General features: G+C 48.5%; 1 protein-coding gene across 2 annotated transcripts; it reads left to right on the top strand.

The window, feature by feature from the left end:
* The first annotated feature begins 6,362 nt into the window (after positions 1-6,362).
* DNASE1 (deoxyribonuclease 1) lies at positions 6,363-19,611 on the top strand. 2 transcript variants are annotated; one of them, XM_082198986.1, is made up of 9 exons: positions 6,363-6,821; positions 8,339-8,495; positions 9,775-9,863; positions 10,213-10,296; positions 11,520-11,635; positions 13,994-14,106; positions 16,454-16,608; positions 17,970-18,066; positions 19,092-19,611. In XM_082198986.1, coding segments are annotated over exons 1-9 (888 nt in total). In that variant the 5' UTR covers positions 6,363-6,819; the 3' UTR covers positions 19,167-19,611. The 2 variants fall into 2 exon arrangements, with proteins under 2 accessions (XP_082055112.1, XP_082055113.1); XM_082198987.1 differs by lacking the exon at positions 6,363-6,821 and adding an exon at positions 7,078-7,098.
* Positions 19,612-20,338: the final 727 nt, after the last annotated feature.

Raw genomic sequence — 20,338 nt, 5'->3', positions numbered from 1 at the left:
GGCTGGGCTCAGAAACTGACCAATCCGAGCGCAGCGCTGCCTACTGGCTGCCCGGGGCCGTGCAGGAGGGGGCGTGGCAGGTCCTTTCGGTCACGCCCCCATCGGGCGGCTCGGGGCGGGGCGGCGGTCGCCATTCGCCGGGGTGGCTCAGAAGCTGCCCAATCCGAGCGCCGCGCCGCGTTCTGGTGTCGGAGCCACGCCCCCTCAGGAGCAGCTGCTGCTGCAGGCACGTTTCCGAGCCCGCGTCTCGTCGGAATGCCTTAAGATGCGTGAAGCTGAATGGTCGCGCATCTGGGAAGGGCAGGGGACTAATTCCTGCAGCAGCACATCGTGAAGCGGTGGGATTCGCTGCCGGAAGACGTGGCGATGGCGGGCACCGACGTCGATGGCTTTAAAAGGGGCTCCCGAGTTGCTGTTCCCCTGTTCCCGAAGCTGTCCACGTTGCCACTCGTACATTCTTCCTCCAGGAGAAGGGGCAATATATGCCCGGGTCCCATTTGTGGGGAGTGGGGGCAGTGGGGGCAGTGGGGGCTCATCCGGCAATAGTCAGGCTGTTCCGGTGTTCTTTGACGCAGCCCCCAATAGCTACCGATGCACAGCTTTGAAATTACAGTTTTTCCCTACAGTTAAACTGTGGAACTCCCTCCCACAAGAGGCAGAGATGGCCACTAACTTGGACGGCTTTAAAAGAGGATTGGGGAAATTCATGCAAGATGCCTTTGCTGTGCCACCGTGGTCAGCCAGAGGAATGTTTCTGAATACCAGTTGCTGGAAACCACAGGAGGGAAGAATTGTTCTTGTGCTCAGATTCTCCTTGTGGGCCTCCCATTGTGGCGTCTGCCTGGCCACCAGAGCCATAGCTAGGTGATCTTGCGCCCCTGGCAGAACGGTCCAGATTGCGCCCCCCAGCCACGAACAAATTAGCTCTTCTTTCTGCCTCTCCTCCATTCAATTCACCTTCTATTAAAAACCTTTTCTTATGAGGCAATAATCAATATTTTTATTTACAGACATATTTATGGACATATTTTAAAGCCGATTTTGCGCCCCCCTCACTTGCGCCCCTTGGCGGGGGCCCACCTCACCACCCCCTAGCTATGACCCTGCTGGCCACTGAGGCTAACCAGGATGCTGAATAGATGGGCCTTTGGTCTGATCCAGTAAGCTCTTGGAAGTTTCAAGCCAGGTTCATAGAGGTGAGGGGGGAGTTGTCCTCATTTTTGATAATCACAACGGCCCTGTAAGGTATAAAGCAACCAGCTCCAGGCTACCTAGTCAGTGCTGGGACTGAAATATGAGCTACACTGCAGGATGAATGAGGTGTGTGTGGGTTAAGCAAAGGAAGGCCATTCCCCATCCCAGAGCAGAACCTACAAGTTTAAGGTTACCAGATTTTTTTCAATGAATCTGGGGACACTTTTCAACTTCAATGGATTTTGTATGGGGACTGATTTGTAAATCCAGGAACTGTCCCCGGGAAACAGGATGTCTGGTAACCTTATACAAGTTGCTTTTATGTAGGGCCAGGGTTCTCTTCACCACATCTCTCATTTGTTGGTTTAATTATTTTATTTTAAGCCTCCCTGTTCACCTCCCATCTGTTTCAGCACTGTTTTATATTCTCCAGAAAGGCAACACTCATTTGTAGTCTTTGCGTCACCCATTCAGTGTCATGCAAAATGAGCTTTGGGTGAGCAGGCTCAGAGAGCTTTATCTTCTGTCTGGCCCCTAAAAGTTTCATGCCTCTTTGTTTTTGCTCCATAAATCCACAATTGGGCAATACGGTACTGCCCCTTTATTTGGAGCAACCCACGATATCGCAAAATAATGGCAAGGGTTTTTCTCCAGGCCAGATATTACTTAAGGTAGGAGCTGTAACATTTTGCCCTGCTGAGGAGATCGAGATAACCTGAAAGTTTGTCACTCTTTTGTGGCATTTGGGTTGGGATTTTGTGACAACCGAGTTGCCCAATTGTGGATTTTGGAATTCCCCCCCCCCTTCTTCATATGGCCTAACATAAGTGTCTTTACTTTTTATTTGCTCTCTCTCTTATTATCACGTTGGTAAAATAATCCAGTGTGATAAGAAGGGAGGAAAGACTAAGAAGTAAGTCTTTCACAAATCCAGGGTCCCTAAGACAGTTGGATGGTGCCTTGTACGCCTCCTTCCATCAACTCTTGCAGCCCAGGAGGTGCCAAACGTCTTGCTCTGCTTTCCTTTGGACCACATCAGTGAGGCTGGAGGTGTGTGTCTTGTCATCTGGGCAGCCCAGGACCTCTAGACACACTGTCCAGGTCTGCACCCCCGAGAAATCACTGGTGCTGCTAATGCAGCAGTTTGAGGCACACTCTGTTGCCTCTCAAACGGAAGCCAAAAAAAATAATCCAGTGGAGATCATTGGTACCTTGTTTGAACCCTGATGTTGGAGGACACAAGACTGAGGAGAGAGGATAGCACTGACCAGGGCAGTAGGAATGAGGGGGACGCAGATCTCACTCAAGGGGGTACAGTCCGTCAAAGGACCCTTTTGTGGCTGTTTGGGCTTTCAGCCTTGCCAAAATAACGGGCCCGGGCTGCCTTCAGGGGCACAGAGACACGTTCAGCACCACCCTTCCTGCTTTGCAGTGCCAGCTCAAAAGCCGCACCGGTGCCTTTCAAGGCCAGAATAAATCCTTGGTGATAAAGGGATGTAAATAAAGAGCTGCAGCCAACAGCCCAGCTGGGCCTGGGAAGAAGCCTTCTGCACGGGTCCTAGGTCACAAAGGTGGCCAATGCGGTGCCCTCCAGCTGTTGCTGAAGTACAACTCTCTTCATCCCTGACTGTTGGCCATGCCACCTTGGGCTGATGGGAGTCCCAACGGCCTCTGAAGGGTGCCAAGTTGGCAGCCCCTGGGCCCTGGATGCACCAGGGGTGGATGGGTCAGATGCAATCCAGCCGCACTTCTGGGGCAGCTCTGTGCTCCTTGCAAACAGGCCACGTTGGAGGGACTCGAGCGATTGGTGCTTCACCAACTTTGACCTATTGCAGGACCTTAGCAGAGCATACACAGAGTTCCAGAAAGTAATCAGTTGCAGGCAGGATGGACGAGGTAGGAACAAAATGCTGCTACCATTAACTTGGTTACTTAGAGGTGTTTATTATTTACAGCAGACTTCCTCAAGTTACTATATACAAGAACAGAAAAGGATCTTAACTAGCTCTCTCTTAACAAACTCCAAGTAACTCTCAGACCGATACGATACGATATCTTTATTGTCATTGTCCCATACAGAACAATGAAATTGAAAAATCTACATAAGACATTCAAAACCCCCTAAAAACTCTGAAACCCCATTTTAAAATACAATATACTATAGAGACTCCTTATACCGTATTTAAAACCAGAATTGCATTTGGATAGAAACTGTTTCTCAGGTGGCTAGTCCTGGTCTTTATACCCCTATACCTTCTTCCAGAAGGCAGAAGCTGAAAGAGATCATTTCTGGGGTACGTACTATCCTGCACTATCTCTGCAGCTTTCTTACGGCACCTGGCAGCATAGATTTGATCTAAGGTGGGAAGAGTGCACCCAGTTATTCTCTCTGCAGTCTTTACAACCCTGGACAGCATTGTTTTTCCCCTGGCCATGCAGCTCCCAAACCACACACACAGACCATAAGTTAATACATGCTCCACAGTACAGTACAACACTACACTGACCAACATGTCAGTTTGCAAGCCCCCTCCACAGAGGCTGGCCCCTCTCACGGTCCTCGGAGCTTGCATACCGGTAACCTCCTCTGGCTGTGATGTCAACAATCTGGCTGTCTGCCGCTGTGATGTTTCCATACACTGACGCAACACACACTCCAGTCAGTAAGGTCATAAGTCATCGTGCCTGTGTGAGACCTCAACCACAATGGCAGAGCTGTATCCAAGGTCTCATATCTCTAGGCAGAATAACTCCTCTCTGCTCAGTCATCTTGGCTTTTGGCCAACGCTTAATTGACTCTTCGTGAAGCTGCACAGAATGGCAGGTAGTCAAAAAACCCAACGGCCTCTGGAGGGTGCCAAGTTGGCAGCCCCTGGGCCCTGGGTGCAGCAGGCCACGTTGGAGGGACTCTAGCTCTGCATACAGCATGGCAAAGCCTGTGCATTTAGCCTGCTTGCACATCACAATGTGTGGCATGAGAATCCTGCTGCTTGCTCAAGCTCCACACTGGTAAGGGTCACTTGGCTGCGTTTGATACAGCTGTGCAGCTGGGCTTCAAGCCCAGAACTGTCCAGTGGCGGACCTTCATTTGGGGCGCCCTGAAGCTTGAACTGATATTGTTTGGTTTTTTTTTAAAAAAAATAATATTTATTAGAATTTAGGGACAGTAAAAAGTTACAAAATTTAAACATAAAAAAGCAAAGAATAGCCATAGTAGAAAAAAGAAGAAAAAAGGGTACAAAAATACCAAAAACAAAGCACACAAAAAGTGAAAATCAGTTTAAAAAAGAAGAAAAATCAGTATTTCATATCTTATAGTTCATTTACTTGATTCCTGACTTCCTCACACCTCCCCTTTTGTATTCCCGTTTAAAATTCCTTTCAGCAAATCCTTACCCTCTATCATTTATCTTTACTCAGTATCTTAACCTATTATAACTATGTATTTTCAACCATTGTCAATCCATATTTGCATATTCTTAATAGTCTTTTTGCCAATACCACTTATTTTCCATTCCAACACCATTTTAATATTCATTAATTTTACAGTATTTCTGCAAGTAAATTTCTTCCAATCCTTTTCCACCGACTCTTCTCCCTGGTCACGGATTCTGCCAGTCATTTCTGCCAGTTCCATGTAGTCCATGAAGCTTGAACTGATATTGAACCCTGACTTTATCTGTTGGCGGAGGGGGCCACCCATTTGCAGTCTCGCACCGAGACCCTTTGATCCTTTGTCCTCCTAATGGCTCATCTCCCAGGCAATCACCCCAACACAGGAAGAAGAAATTATATTTGTTTGTTTGTTAGTTTGTACCCTGCCCATCTGACTGGGTTGCCCCAGCCACTCTTGACCGGGCTTCCAACACATATAAAACATAATGAAACATTAACCCTGAAAAAGCTTCCTTATACAGGGCTGCCTTCAAATGTCTTCCAAGGCTATACAGTCATAGCTTGGTTTCCAAACAGAATGTGTTCTGGAAGCTCGTTCAACTTCTGAAATGTTCAGAAACCAAGGTGCAGCTTCCAGCTGGCTCCCAATTGCGCAGGCACACCGGAAACAATAGCGGAAGCCGCATTGGACGTTCAGATTCCAAAAGAAGGTTCAAAAACCAGAACATTCACTTCTGGGTTTCTATTGTTCGGGAGCTGAAACGTATGAGTACCAAGGCATTCGACAACCAAGGTAAGACTGTACAGTTACTCATCACCTTGATATCTGATGGGAGAGCATTCCATAGTGTGGGCATCACTACTGAGAAGGCCCTCAGCCTGGTTCCCTGGCTTTATTAGCTTTAATTAGATTTTAAAACTTGCTAGATCCAGGCATTAGAGGAGTCTGGCACTCCCAAATTCATAACAGTATTATCTCCCGAATAAAGTTTAAGTAATGCCAACTTTGAACATTTGATCACATTTTGCCCCATTATTGCTTTTATTTCCCTGAACACACCCTTCCAGGGCCGTTCACCTTTGCGCAGGTCTACTTGAATGTTAGTTTTTGAAGTGCAAACCAATTTATTTGGGCTCTTCTTGGAGTCCAGTATCAGCTGGGTGATCTTTCTGCAGCCAGACGGAATGCTGGCTGTGTTTGTGGAAACTTCCATTGTGACTCTTATCTGCTTCAAGAGGAGCGATTTTGAGAAACAACAACAAGAGCCCCACACCATACGCAGCTACTACTTTTCCTCCTCGGAAAGTGGCCATATGCCTCCCATACACCTGTACAAATATAATACTAAGTAAACAGCTGGCAAGGTCACGGCTGTGAAGTGTTTTAAGAAAGCGGGGGTGCATGGACCATCACCAAATGATCGGGAACGGCGAAGGTAAAGAGACCCAATGCAATCTGTCATCCACGTAGATTTCAGTTTTCTCTGAGTGCAAGACGTCCTTGATGCAGATAATATACAGCAACAGAAGGACACACCATGGCTGTGGATGAGAGCCGGCCATTCCCAGCATCAGGGACATTGCTAAGTCCTTTGGGGGAAAAGCTCTGGGTATGCAGCGCATACCTGATTACAGTTTGTGCAAATTTAGCTTTCTGAGAAAATTAAGTCAGTGGGCGGCTGGGTGGGGTAGCTCACTGGCACAGCGCTTCATAGCCCACCTGCCCTGTGAGAAAAGTACAAGGTGTGTGTGTGTGTGTGTGTGTGTTGTAAGGTGACAAGAAAATTGGGGGCAGAAGATGTGGGGTCCAGCACAAAAGGCTCAGGGCTTGCAAGCAAAGCCCTTGATTTTTGGGGCATCGTCTTGACCTTCCTGCCTTCCTGGATCACAACCACGTCTGCCTCTCCCTATTCTGTCTGACACAGGGGTTTACGACCCCTTTATTAGGAGGGGAGAAAGAAGGAAGGAAAGAGGAAAGGTTCTGAGTGCCCCCACCCACCTCACAATTTATGGCCCTGGCCCAGGAGTGGCTCTGGTGCCCTGGAAAACACGAAGGGACCCAAAGGGAGAAAGAGGAATTAGCCGAAGCCTTCCCCCGCCTCCACCCAAGAAACAATAATGTCTTTCACCAGGAAAAGGTGACCTTCGCTGAAGTGTACCTGGAGGAAGAGTGCAGAGACCCACGTCAGCTCTAGCAGGTTGGAAGTGGGGCCACAAGCTTCAGGAAACATGTAAGAGCTTCCAGCTTGGAGGGGTCTGGGTGGCTGAGAGCAGGGTCCGGTCGGAGGGTCAGGGCACAGAGAGGGCTCCCTCCTTTTGCACCTGCCCAGTTTCCTCTCTAAAGTTTTGGTGGGGACAGAATTTGTAGCAACTCTCCTGCCTCTTGAAGCTCTTTCGCCGGCCTTTGGGGGCCAGTTGGCACAGAAACCGGACCTTGCGGTTTCTGCTTCTATTGGATTTTGGCAGTTTCCCTTCCATTTCCACAGATGCTCTGTGATAAAGAAACAGGTACAGGTTAGTGGCATAGTGCAATGTGAACATGTTCATTCTAGGATCTACGGGGATATGTCTATTTCTAAGCTTAGTGTTTCAGACATACTTGGGGGAATTGGATGACCTGCCTGGGATCCCCATGAAAATGGCTCACGCTATTTATTGTCTTTGTTTCTGTGCCTCACTCTAAGCAAGCAGAACTGTTTTCTTCTGACAGATACCTGGGTTAGTGTGTGCTGTGTGTGTGTGTGTAAGGAAGGATGCATTCAAATTTATCACCTGCCTTTCTCCCTGGATTTTGGCATTCCCAATTCCCCAGTCTGTCTCATTCCCTTTTTAAAATAAATATAAAAATATTTTTTGTTAAATTTTACATAACAAATTTCAATTTAAACATATCAATTACCTTTACATTTGGGATTCTCAGAATCCCTTGACTCCTCCCTGCCCTTTTCTGGTTTCCATTGTCCATCCCTTTTTATTCAACTTATCCCTTTTCTTCCAATTTATTGTATCTATTATTAACTTTTCCGTTATATTTTGTCTTTTACAAGTATTACTCTAATGCTGCCAAAGTTTTTAACTGTTTACAATGTTCTTTTAAATGAACTATACACCCCCCCCCCATTTTCTCCTAATCTTCTTCTCGTACTGGTCTCTGATTCTCCCAGTCAATTTTGCCATTTTGGCATAGTCCATCATCTTCATCAGTCTGTCTCATTCCCAAACTGGTGCTAACACAGCGGGAGCCCTCCATTTAATTCCCCACCTCCCCAGTTTTTCATTATTGAGTGCTCAGGCTGTGCGGTTTGGCACCAGCTGTTCATCTCTGCCTTTTCCTTTCCTCAGTGCACACACACCATGCGATTTAGCAAAGCACTGCAGAAACAACAGCAGTGCAAATGTATGGGCAGGTATATCGAGATTCCGTTTGCGTTCTGCTGATGCGCAAGAGCACCTGCTCTGGAGTTGTGAAGGCTCCACAGTGAAAGATACAATCACACCCAGATTTCCTTTTTTGTAGGGTGTGCAGAATATTAGGAAAATGGGGTGTTGGGGGAGAGGGAAGACCTCTGTGAACTGTGAAGGCACTGGCAGCTGTGGCTAACTGCATACACTCCGGTTCCAGAATTAATTTAGAATTTTGAGGCACAGCAAAGTTCTGGCAGAAGGCAGGAGTTGAAGGAAGGGAGGTCTGCTTCTCCTCCTCCTACCAAGGGTTCTAACCAGCAGGATTGCATCTGTCTCTGCGCAGGAGAAGGACCATGACATCACTGCCTCTGCTGGTCTTCCTTAGCATGGCAGCCCACCTCCTGCAGCCCACCCTCTGCTTGAGGGTCGGTGCTTTCAACATCAGAACCTTTGGAGACAGCAAGCTGTCCAATCAGACCGTCACAGACTTCATCGTCAGCGTGAGTCCATCTGACCTCCAAGGGGAGACACTTATTCCAGGGGTCCTCGTTCAAACGCTTTCGGCTGAGCTCCTCCAAAGAAGCAATCTTTACGGCTTCACATTGTGCAGACATGCTCCATGGACCCTTGGAAACTTTCCGCACTTGCTGTTAGCAGTCAGGCTGGGGTTTATGGTCCCCGACAATCTCATTTTCTATGTTCATAGAAGATAGCTCTCACTTGCCCCCCCCAATCTCTTGGCAGTGAAAGAATCCAGGGGCTCCAGGCACTTATTCAGGGTTCCCTTTCCTTGGAACGAAAGTCAGTGGAGATGGTGGTGTCTTTAGGACATACTGTATGGTTTTATTTACACATTTTTGCAGCTTGAGTATAGGGGATCACAGCATTAACACCCCAACAGATCTTGCTTCTCCATTAATCACAGCTTTGGATCCAGCACAGGGCAAACGGTTCTGTGTGTCAGCCTGCTTTCTGCTCACACTTACCTGGCTATTGTTCCTCTGTCTACAACCCGGAAAGCTGTCTGTTGACAAACGCCAGCCTGCTCAGCGGTTGCACTGTGGTCTAAACCACTGAGCCTCTTGGGCTTGCTGATCGGAAGGTCAGCAGTTTGAATCCCCGAGACGGAGTGAGCTCCCATTGCTCAGTCCCAGCTCCTGCCAAGGTAGCAGTTTGAAAGCACACTAGTGCAAGTAGATAAATAGGTACTGCTGTGGTGAGAAGGTAAATGGCGTTTCTGTGCGCTCTGGTTTCCGTCACTGTGTCCCTTTGCAACAGAAGTGGTTTAGTCATGCTGGCCACATGACCCGGAAAGCTGTCTGTGGACAAACGCCAGCTCCCTAGGCCTGAAAGCAAAATGAGCGCCACAACCCCACAGTCGCCTTTGACTGGACTTAACCATCCAGGGGTCCTTCACCTTTTACCTTGTGTCTACCATTTAGGTGAGGGAGGGGGAAGCCTCCTGAAGGGCACCATCACTTAGTTGTAGCTCTTGCAGTCCAGCTCACTCTTTTTGGGATGCTAAGGCCACTGTCTTACAAAGCAACTGGTCTAACTAGTTCATCAAACTCCTCTTGTCAGCTTTTAACCTCACTGGGTACAGAACTAGAAGGGACTCAGGGCATCATCTAGACTGACCCGCCACAAACCCACAACATTCCAGAACATTCCCACCTTTCCTCGCTGCTCACCTTCTCTTTTTCCACATCCAGCTCCTCACATTCATCCAAGCCTGAGTCCTGAAGCTGGTGAATTTCTCTCTGCTCTGTCTCCTTACAGATTTTGTCCTTGTATGACATCACCCTCATCCAGGAGGTCCGAGATGCCGACCTGAGCGCAGTGAAAAAGCTGATGAACCGACTGAACCAGTGAGGTTTTTTTGAAAAAGGGTATCCAGAGATTGGGTGGCTTTTAGGTGCAATCAAAACTTATTCGATCAAATCACTCCTGGATTGGGGGAGACTGGGAGGGTGGTAAGGATGACAAGTCCTGGCAAAGTCCCTTTTTCTCTGGGAAGAGAAAAATCCTTGGAATTTTGCCCCAGCAACCGCACACCCCAAAAGGGGAATATTGCAGCAGCTGTTGGGATAAGTGAGATGGCCAGCTCTTGAAGCAAGAGGCAACACCGCAGATTACCAACCCACTTTCTCCGTTCTTCCTGTATTTGCCCAGAGTCAGGCAAATTGAATATATTTCATTGCTAATCTTCCCTTTTAGGGCATCACCGTATCCATACAGCTATGTGGCCAGCAAGCCTTTGGGTCGCAACAGCTACAAGGAGCAATACCTCTTTGTTTACAGGTGAGAGCCTCAAGCAGAGCCCAGGATGTAAGGGGGGGGGAGCATCACTGGAGGGCAGATTTCCAGAGGGGCAGCAGCAACTGTGTTACTCTCTAGCAGCAAAAGAGTTCTGTGTGGCACCTTAACAACAAGAACAAAAGTGTTATGGCATCAGATGCAGGACATGGGGTCCTGAGTGGCAGGTAGATAGCTTTACGTTGCTGGTGGTGAGGAAGGCAATATAATGGAATATAATATAAGGGAAGGCAGTGCAGGAAAATACAGGCAGTTACAAAGCACGATGGCTATTAATGTGCATTTAACTCACATGTTTTCAACCATGCACGGTTGAAGGCCGTCTGGTGTAAATCCCACACGTTAAATGCAAGCAAGGAAGAGAGCTCACAAGTTATTTCCGTACTGGGCTTTCCCTGTGGAAGAATAACTTTTGAGTTCTCTGCCTCACTTGGCGAGGGTGGGGTGAGAAACTCTCACGTGCTGCCTCCAGAAGCCACAGGGAACTCACATGAGGATGCTTCCAGGGGTTTGAATATGCAAACTTTTGCATATATGCAGAACCCATGGAACGGAATCCCGCATAAGGTGTGATTGCACTGTAATTACATATTTTGTGTTTGCCTCCCAAAACACTTTGCAGCTGGCTGGTACCCATCTGGGAGCAAAGGAACTTAAAAGAGAGGCTGCAACATAAAGTTTTAAACTGTTTTCTAACATTTTGGTGTGATGTTGCCTTGTAATGTTGTAATGCACCCTGGGACCTTAGGGTGAAGGCAGGGAACAAATTAATAATAATAATAACCCCCACCTCCAGCCCCAAGTGTGTGTGTACCAGGAACCCAGGATAACTAGGACTCTGGTGCAGTGGACTATAATCTGTGAAATCTCTCTTTTTTTGCCAATTAATTTTTATTGCTTTTCAGTTTTTTAAACGAATTCAACCTCACTTTAATTCTAATTTGAAAATGTCTTCCCAGCCCACCATTGAGATGTTTCACTTCCCACCCTTGTTAGCTGCTGTAATGCGTGAACTCTCGTGCCATGATGTATTTGTTCGCCCTTAAGGTGGCACAAGTCTCCCAGGATGTGGAGATGCCCAGGGTGCCTCTCCCAGACTTTGCTGTAAACTGTCACCGTCTCCCTTTGGTGGCCAGAGACTCTGACCCATCACTTGCAAGGCACCCAAGCAAGACCTTGCCTCTCTCCTCCTCCTTCTCTCCACACAGGGAGGACAACATCATTCTCCTGGACAGCTACTATTATGACGACGGCTGTGAGCCCTGCGGGAACGACACCTTCAGTCGGGAGCCCTTCATTGTGAAATTTGCGGCACCTCAGACACGTAAGCAGCCCCCGTCTCCCCCTCTCAGCTGATGCAGCCGACAGGGCAGCCCCGGGAGAGGAGAAACTGGCCCTGCCACATAGCGCTCGTTCCGCATCTGCAAGAAATCAGCCTTTCAGTGAGGTGGAATCTACCCTTTGGAACTCCTTGCCTCTTGATATCAGGCAGGCAGCTTCGCTGCACTCTTTTCAGCTGAAAACTTTTTTTGTTTTTTAAAAAATTATTTATTTGGTTTTGCAAATTACAGTTTTACAATCACATCCAACATCCAACATATAGACAAGATTCCATAGAATCTCCCGGACTTCCCTCCTTCTTTTTGTGGGTCCTATTATTAATCATTATAAAAGCATCTTTTATAATAATCCAAATCTTTCACATCTCCATTATATCCAAAACTCACCATTAAACTACAAGTGTTATTCCAATCCTACTAACAATTTTAACTGTTTACAATGGTTTTTAAGATAAATTATAACATTTCCCCATTCTTTGTTAAAAATTTGGTCTTCCTGATTTTTGATTGTTCTGGTAATGTTTGCCATTTCGGCATAATCCATCAACTTCATCTACCATTCTTCTCTGGTCGGGACTTTATGTTCTTGGCAAGTCTGCCAAGATATCCAGCATGCTAATGTGTTTTTAGTTTATTGGTGCTCTTGGTTTTTTGAACGCTTTAATTTTAATAATAATAATAATAAATTTTATTTATATCCCGCTCTCCCCAGCCAAGACCGGGCTCAGGGCGGCTAACAACAATAAAACAGTACAACAGTACAACACAACACTCTAAAATCATTCATTATAAAAAAATTTTCCTGCTAATAATTTCCCCCCCCTGCTAATAATTTTATGGCTTGTCCAAAAGCAATAAAGAAGCAATAAGGAGAAAGTTTGCTCACGATCAGCAGAGCACAGTGTGATCCCTGCAGGCAGGATTAAGGCTTAAAGTTACAAACGTATAAAAACAGGTTTATCCCATAATGGAGATGACCTGGGGGGACTGCTTGGCTGGCAGCCAGCAGTTCATTCCAGGAAGTTTGCAGGACGAAAAGAAGATGGAAAAGAGAGAGAGTGGCAGCATGCCTTGGCCTTTTCCCAGGTCTGGAAAGGTCATGTCCACTCACTAGTCACATGCAAGGAAGGATGCTTCAGGTGGGGTGGAACAGCAAGTTTCGACTGGCTGGACCAAACATCCCCTTGCATGTCCAGTCTAGGAAAACAAGGAATGTTGCATTTGACTGCTCTCAGTAGATTACATCCCACACTCAGATTGTGGCTTTGGGGTGTTGTAAACAATAAAAACCTGCCCTTTTCCCCTTATGGGGTATCCAAGAGCCCATATAGAGTCCTTACATGGGTTCGCTATTGGTAGGAGAAAATAACAGAGGCCAAGCAGAGAATATTGAGAAGCAAAGCAGCTAGTAAGCCTGATTTTTATTGATCTGTTGCAACAGGGTGCTCCCCTCACCCGCAGGAGGAGGACCCTGAACCCAGGTGTGCCCGCCCCTTATATAGACATTTTAAATTTCCTGCCCTGGAGCTCAAGACCACCCCTCCATACACCATACCTACATCACAGAAAGGTGGTCTAAAACAGAAATTTGAATGTTGTTGTTTTTCCTGTCTGTCAGGTTATCTGATAATGCCTTATCTGATTGCCTTTCCTGGTAGTCTGTCACCCTTTGAGATGGTGATTACTCAATTCCTGAGACAATGGGAAGGCTCCCTGACCCCCTCCCTCCTTGCAGAGAAAACCAGTGGCGTAGCGTGGGGGCTGCAGGGGGGGGCCGGCCGCACCGGGCGCAACATCTGGGGGGTAGGGTTAGGGGGCGCAAATCCACGGGTTAGGGGGCGCAAATCCACGGGTTAGGGGGCGCAAATTACTTGCCTTGCCCCGGGTGCTGACAACCCACGCTACGCCACTGGAGAAAACATTTGGTCAGTTTGGGAGTCAAAATGGTTTCCGGTCGGTCTTCCTGTGCTGATCTATGTATGTGCTTGCAGCGTACATTTATGAACATTTATTATACATCTAAGACCTTAAAATTTCTTATAGCAGGGGCAAGAGGTCTGGCACAGCCAGGGGAAGGGAGGAGAAGGCTGGGGGGTGGGGTGGGAGAGAAGCCATACTCTGTGTCCCCAGCTGGAGGCAGCAATGTTTATGGATCCCGATTGCTGGAAACCATGGGACAGGGTTTTGGTGCTTGAATCCTCTGTGTGTGTGTGTGTGTGTGTGTGTGTGTGTGTGTGTGTGTGTGGTTGGCCTCTGGGTGAACGGGATGCTGGAGGGAGTGGGCCGTGGGTCTGACCCAGCAGATGCTCTTTGGATGTTCTTAACTGCGACTTCTCCCTCAGAGGTGGGGGAACTGATCCTGGTGCCTCTCCATGCCGCTCCCGAAGAAGCAGTGGCCGAGATAGACGCCCTCTACGACGTCTTCCTGGATGTGAGAGATAAGTGGGGGACAGATGTAAGTGCCCCCCACACAAAGTGGTGACTTTTGCTTGCCACCGGTGGTTGCTTGAGAAATACAGTGGTGCCTCGCAAGACGAAAAGAATCCGTTCTGTGATTCTCTTTGTCTAGCGGTTTTTTCGTCTTGCGAAGCAAGCCCATTGACGGATTAGCGGATTAGCGCTATTAGCGCTTTTAGCGTCATATCGGCTTATCGGATCAGCTGATAAGAGGCTTAGCGGCTTAGAAAAAGGGGGGAGGGGAAAAAACCCACAGGAACTCGCAAGACATTTTCGTCTTGCGAAGCAAGCCCATAGGAGATTCGTTTTACGAAGCACCTCCAAAACGGAAAACTCTTTCGTCTAGCGAGTTTTCCGTCTTGCGAGGCATTCGTCTTGCGGGGCACCACTGTATCGGGGGCATTGCGGAGATTAGACCCCAGTCCCACTTATATGTACCGTATTTTTTGCTCCATAAGACACACTTTTTTCCTCCTAAAAAGCAAGAGGAAATGTCTGTGCATCTTATGGAGCGAATGTGTGGTCCCTGGAGCCAAATCGCCCAAGTGCGGTGCTCGCCGTTGCCCCGCCCTCCCGGGTTGCTGGCAGCCTCCCCTTCCCCCTGAAGCCCCGGGAAGGTTTGGGAGCGGCAGGCAGGCTATGCGACCCTGCCTGGCACTCCCGGGCTGCTCTCTTTGAGAGGGGCTTTGCCGACGGCCTCCCCTTTCCCCGATGGCTCCGGGGATGTTGGCTGGAGGATGGAGAGAAGAGGCAGCTGCCGAGAGAGGAGAGGAAGAGGATGGAGAGGAGGGGGACCGAGAAGCAGGGCGAAGGGAGAGGAGGTAGGTTGCCGCAAGTGGAGAGTCACGGGAGAGGGCAAAGGAGAGGCAGCAGCGAAAAGGAGAAATGGCAGGCGTTGCCTGAGGAGTTTGGGCGAAAGGGACGGAAATGATTTGCTCATCTTTAAGGAGCCACCAAAGTCCTGAGGGTGGGAGGTGGTCCACAAAATCTTATACCCCATTTTTTGCGCCATAAGAGGCACCTGACCATAAGACGCACCTAGTCTTTAGAGGAGGAAAGCAAGAAAAAAATATATTCTGGGGTGGCAGGCAATTAATTATGTGTGTGTGAGTGTATCAAGGAATAATAGAATCATATAGCTGTACAGTTGGAAGGATCCATGAGCGTCACGTAGTCCAAATGCCTGCAATGCAGAAATCTCAACTAAGGCATCCATGACAGACGGACATGGATATGTGTGTGTAATAATAATATTTTTTTTGTGTGTTGACAGCACACAAACACATAAGAGTAATGAACTGTCCACCATAAATGATTTACCAGTAATTAGCCAAAGGCCTGGGAGTAGAGGAATGTTTTTGCCCGGTGCCTAAAGACATTTCAGGCAAGCCTCCCTGGGGAGAGCATTTTAAAAAAATCATTTTTAAATTTTTTTTATTTTTTACCAACCACCAAAACACAAACAGTGAAACCCACCAGGCGGGTATACAATATTCAATAATATATATATTCAATAATATACATGTTCAATAATATTCAATAATAACATATTCAAATCAACCATATGTACACTTCTATATACCTTAACACTCCTCCTTCCACAAGATTTAATTAACTTTTAACATTTTAATTGCCCCAAATTGTTCAAACCTACTCAAATAATTCAATATCTTCTCAAACCAATCCTCCTCTTTCGCACTGACCTTAAACCCTTTCATTCTATGTATCTTCACAGTTAGGTATTCTAAAATTATAATATTATTCAGTTTTTTTCCTCCATTGGTTCACCCCTAACTCTTCTGCATTTTTCCAGTTACCACTATAACCTTTCTGGCTGCAATTACCATCAACTTTACCCATTTGCATTCCTCTTTTGTTTTTAACTTGGTACTACTCAGGGTCATAAGAACCATTAATTTAGTTATTTCCATGTTCCTTCCCACAATTCCCAATATTTCTATACCAATCTGTTTCCAAAATTCATTAACTAACGGACAATCCCAGCACATATGACTGTACGTTCCCATCACTCCACATTTCCTCCAGCAATTCTTACTTCCAGATTTTGTAAGATGATATAACCTTACTGGTGTATAATACCCTGGGGAGAGCATTGCACCAACAAGGAGCCACCACAGAGAAGGCCTGCTCTTACGTTGCCAACCCTCCAGACCTTTCGTAGAGAGGGGCGCATAGAGACGGGCCTCAGATGATGATTGCAGGGTCTGGGCCAGTTCATATTGGGCATGCGTGTGTGTATTTTCCCAAGGGTCAGCTTCAGCTCTGAGCAGTGTCTTTCCTGGAATCCATAACCGCCTCCTGAGCTTGTTTCTTCCTCCTGGCAGGACATGCTGTTCCTGGGAGACTTCAATGCTGGCTGCTCCTACGTCCGGCCTGAGGACTGGCCCCGTATCCGCCTGCGCACTAACAGCGCCTTCCAGTGGCTCATCCCAGACACAGCAGACACCACGGTGACCAGCACCAACTGTGCCTATGACAGGTGAGGGGCAGGAGACCAGGTCCCAGAGGCTCTTTCTCTCTCTCTCTCCCCCCACCCCTCAGAGCCACTTTGGGACTGCAAAAACAAGGCAGCAGTATTGAGTTACTGGTCTCTGCAGCCACAGCAGGCACTGCGATTCTCATAGAATCATAGAGATGGATGGGACCACCAGGGTCATCTGTTCCAACCCCCTGCAATGCAGGAATCTTTTGCCCAATTTGAACCCACAACCCTGAGATTAACTGTCTCATACTCTACCGACTTCACCCCCGGAGGCATACTCCATTGTCTCTCGAGACAGGAGGACGCCGACAACAATCAGATTCATCCCATTGTTCTTTTTTATTATTTGCTGAGATTTAACTGAAAGTTAACGCAGGTGGCGTTGTGGTCTTGGGCTTGCCGATTGGAAGGTCGGCGGTTCAAATCCCTGCGACGGGGTGAGCTCCCGTTGCTCGGTCCCAGCTCCTGCCAACCTAGCAGTTCAAAAGCACGCCAGTGCAAGTAGATAAATAGGTACTGCTCCGGCGGGAAGGTAAATGGCGTTTCCGTGCGCTGCTCTGGTTTGCCAGAAGCAGCTTAGTCATGCTGGCCACATGACCCAGAAGAACTGTCTGTGGACAAATGTCGGCTCCCTCGGCCAGTAAAGCGAGATGAGCGCCGCAACCCCAGAGTCGTCCGCGACTGGACGTAACTGTCAGGGGTCCTTTACCTTTTTAACTGAAAGTTTTATTGATGGCTTCCCTGTGTTATTGTTGTTTGTAATTTGGTCTTCAGTTTTGTCTATACATTTCGTTTTTTTGCTTTTCAAAGGTTATTTGACTGTGTTTTCTATAAACCGCTTAGGGATTTTTGTCTATGAAGCGGTATCTAGATATTATTAACGAGGGAGATGGGCAGCCTTGATGGCTCAGACCCATTTTAAAGTCAGACACGGATGGTGCTGTGGGATAAGCCACAGAGCCTAGGACTTGCTGATCAGAAGGTTGGCGGTTCGAATCCCCGCGACGGGGTGAGCTCCCGTTGCTCGGTCCCTGCTCCTGCCAACCTAGCAGTTCGAAAGCACGTCAAAGTGCAAGTAGATAAATAGGCACCGCTCCGTCGGGAAGGTAAACGGCGTTTCCGTGCGCTGCTCTGGTTTGCCAGAAGTGGCTTAGTTCTGCTGGCCACATGACCCGGAAGCTGTACGCCGGCTCCTTCGGCCAATAAAGCGAGATGAGCACCGCAACCCCAGAGTCATCTGTGACTGGATCTAATGGTCAGGGGTCCCTTTACCTTTAAGGGTGGGGTGGGGGGGGGCTGCCCTCGCATCCTGTGGAGCAGGTTCCCAAATGTCACTGTGCCCTTGTGGTGCCTTGCAGGATTGTGGCGATTGGCCCCAGACTCGGAAGTGGCATCCTGCCTGGCTCAGCCAAAGTCAACAACTTCCAGCAGACCTTCAACCTGCAACAGAAGGACGTGAGCAGCTGTTTCAAAAGTCTCAGGGGTTTCCCAGTGGTGGGGGGGGGGAGGGATGGTGACTGGCGACCAGGCTGGGCATGGGGAGCTCTGGTCTTAGAATCATTTAATCTTCGAGTTGGAAGAGACCCCCAAGGATTCTGTACTCTAGCCCACTGCAGTGCAGGAATCTCAGCTAAACCAGCCATGACAGATGACCATCCGGCTTCTACTTGAAAACCTCCAGTGAGGGAGAGCCCCCCCCCACCTCGCAAGGGAGTCTTTTCCACCATCCCGAGACCCCCAAAATGAGCGGCTTTCCTTCCAGTGCTTGGGCACAACTCGACTGACCCACGCCAGAGTGCCAGCCAGAAAAAAGGAGTGTTGCTGGCCCTGAGCTCTGGCACAAGGACTTGCAGCAGAGTGCTGGACCAAAAGAACAGGGCATTCCAGGATCCAACCAGAAGCCGGGTTTGGCTTCTGCTCTTCTAGGGATGTCGCATTTGAAACAGGGCAGTCGAGAGGTGTGTGTGCATTAGAAGAAACAAATTCACCCCAAACAACAGGGAATATTCAGGGAGTTGGGGATGCAGAAGAGACAGAGAACTGACCTGGCAGCCACGTTTAGCCTGGAAAAGAGGAGGCTGAGAGGAGATGTGCCATCTTCAAATAACTCAAGGGCTGCCACATGGAGCATGGAGCATGCTTGTTTTCTCCTGCTCTGGAGGGCAGGACTTGAACCCATGGCTTCAAGTTACCAGAAAGGAGATTCCGTCTCAACATCAGGAGAAACTTTCTGATAGTAAGAGCCGTTCAGCAGCGGAACGGACTCCCTTGGACGGTGGTGAACTCTCCTTCCTTGGAGGTTTTTAAGCAGAGGTTAGATTGCCCTCTCTCAGGAATGCTTTGACTGTGACTCCTGTGTCGCAGCGGGTTGGACTAGATGGCCGCTGGGGTTCCTTCCAACTCTCTGATTCTGTGTGCCCCCCTCCCCAAGACAGCCTCCTGTTCCCCCTAATTTCGCTGTTTCTTCCTTTCTTTTCCAGGCCTTGGCTGTTAGTGACCATTTCCCCGTGGAAGTGACACTGAAATCTCTCGGCATTTCCTCCACCCCCAAGTAGCGTCACCCCCAACGCAGACCCCCAGGGGGGCTGCAGAGCTCTGCCCTCCGGCTGCAGGGGTAGAAAATGGGCAGATTCAGAGACCACGCTTTCGTTTTGGGATAAGCCCCCAGGTCCCTCTGGCCTTTGGACGACCAGGACACCAGGCTCCAAGCGGTCCTTTCTGTGGCACGTGAAATCCAAGCACTCTTCAAAACAGAAGAGGATTAATTCCACCCAAATGTTTTCCCAGCTGCTATGAATGATGATGCTAAAGACGAACTGCCAAATTGCCAAATATCATGGATTATGCACGGGCTGATGGATCTGACAAATGGAAACTCAGTGAGATAAAAATAAAAAATAATAATAATAAATTTTTATTTGTATCCCGCCCTCCCTGGCCAAAGCCAGACTCAGAGCAGCTAACATCATATAAATCAGACAATATGCATAATACAATATACACTATTGTCAGGGGTTCAGGAGCAGAGGCGAGGGAAAGGGAGGGAACAGAGAGCGAGGGGGAGGAGGCAGAAGAAAAGATGAGTGATGACGACGACCCGAGATCTCCGAGTCTTTCCAGTGAATCAGAAGATTCACAAAGAGGAGCACCAGTGGCCAGGGCAAGGGGGGAGACTAGGGGGACACCCCAGGAAGATAGAGCCAGAGGGGACTCAGAGGGGAGCAGTTGGAAATCGGGACCAGCGTCACCGCCAGAGAGCAGGGATGAGGAAGGGCGCCAGGGCTCAAGCGCTGGCAGCTCACAACAGGAGGGAGGGCACGAGTCAGGAGTGGCCACACCTCCATCGGGGAGCGAGGAGACGGTTAGACGGAAGGTGGAAGGTTGGGCGCGCGCGCCAAGTTCAAATGCACAGGAAAGTGGCGCAGTAGGCAGCCCGGAAAGGGAGCCAGGTCCTAAAGCCTGGCGCAAGGAGACAGGAGAGTCAGGGGGGTCAGCGTCAGAAGAATCCCGGAAGGGAGAGACCCAGGGGGGCAGAGGGACCCAGAGGAGAACTGTCAGGCGGAAAAGGTGGAGCAGGGCTAGGATATTAAGTTGGTGCACAAGGGGCGGAGACTCAGACGGAGCTTCGCCGATCTAAGCATAAGACGTAGAGTTGCGCGCAGCAGCTTGAGAATGGAGACTGTAACTCAATAAAGACTTTTATTTAATGATAGCTGGCTGGCGTGAT

Source organism: Podarcis vaucheri (genome assembly GCF_965113315.1).
Source record: "Podarcis vaucheri genome assembly, chromosome: 14".
NCBI lineage: Eukaryota > Metazoa > Chordata > Lepidosauria > Squamata > Lacertidae > Podarcis > Podarcis vaucheri.
This window is presented reverse-complemented; position numbering and strand designations above follow the sequence as displayed.

Excerpts from the sequence above, each read along its gene's own strand:
- DNASE1 (XM_082198986.1), top strand. Across the intron at positions 8,496-9,774 it reads TCACAGACTTCATCGTCAGC|ATTTTGTCCTTGTATGACAT; the intron begins GTGAGTCCATCT and ends GTCTCCTTACAG. Across the intron at positions 16,609-17,969 it reads ACCAACTGTGCCTATGACAG|GATTGTGGCGATTGGCCCCA; the intron begins GTGAGGGGCAGG and ends GGTGCCTTGCAG.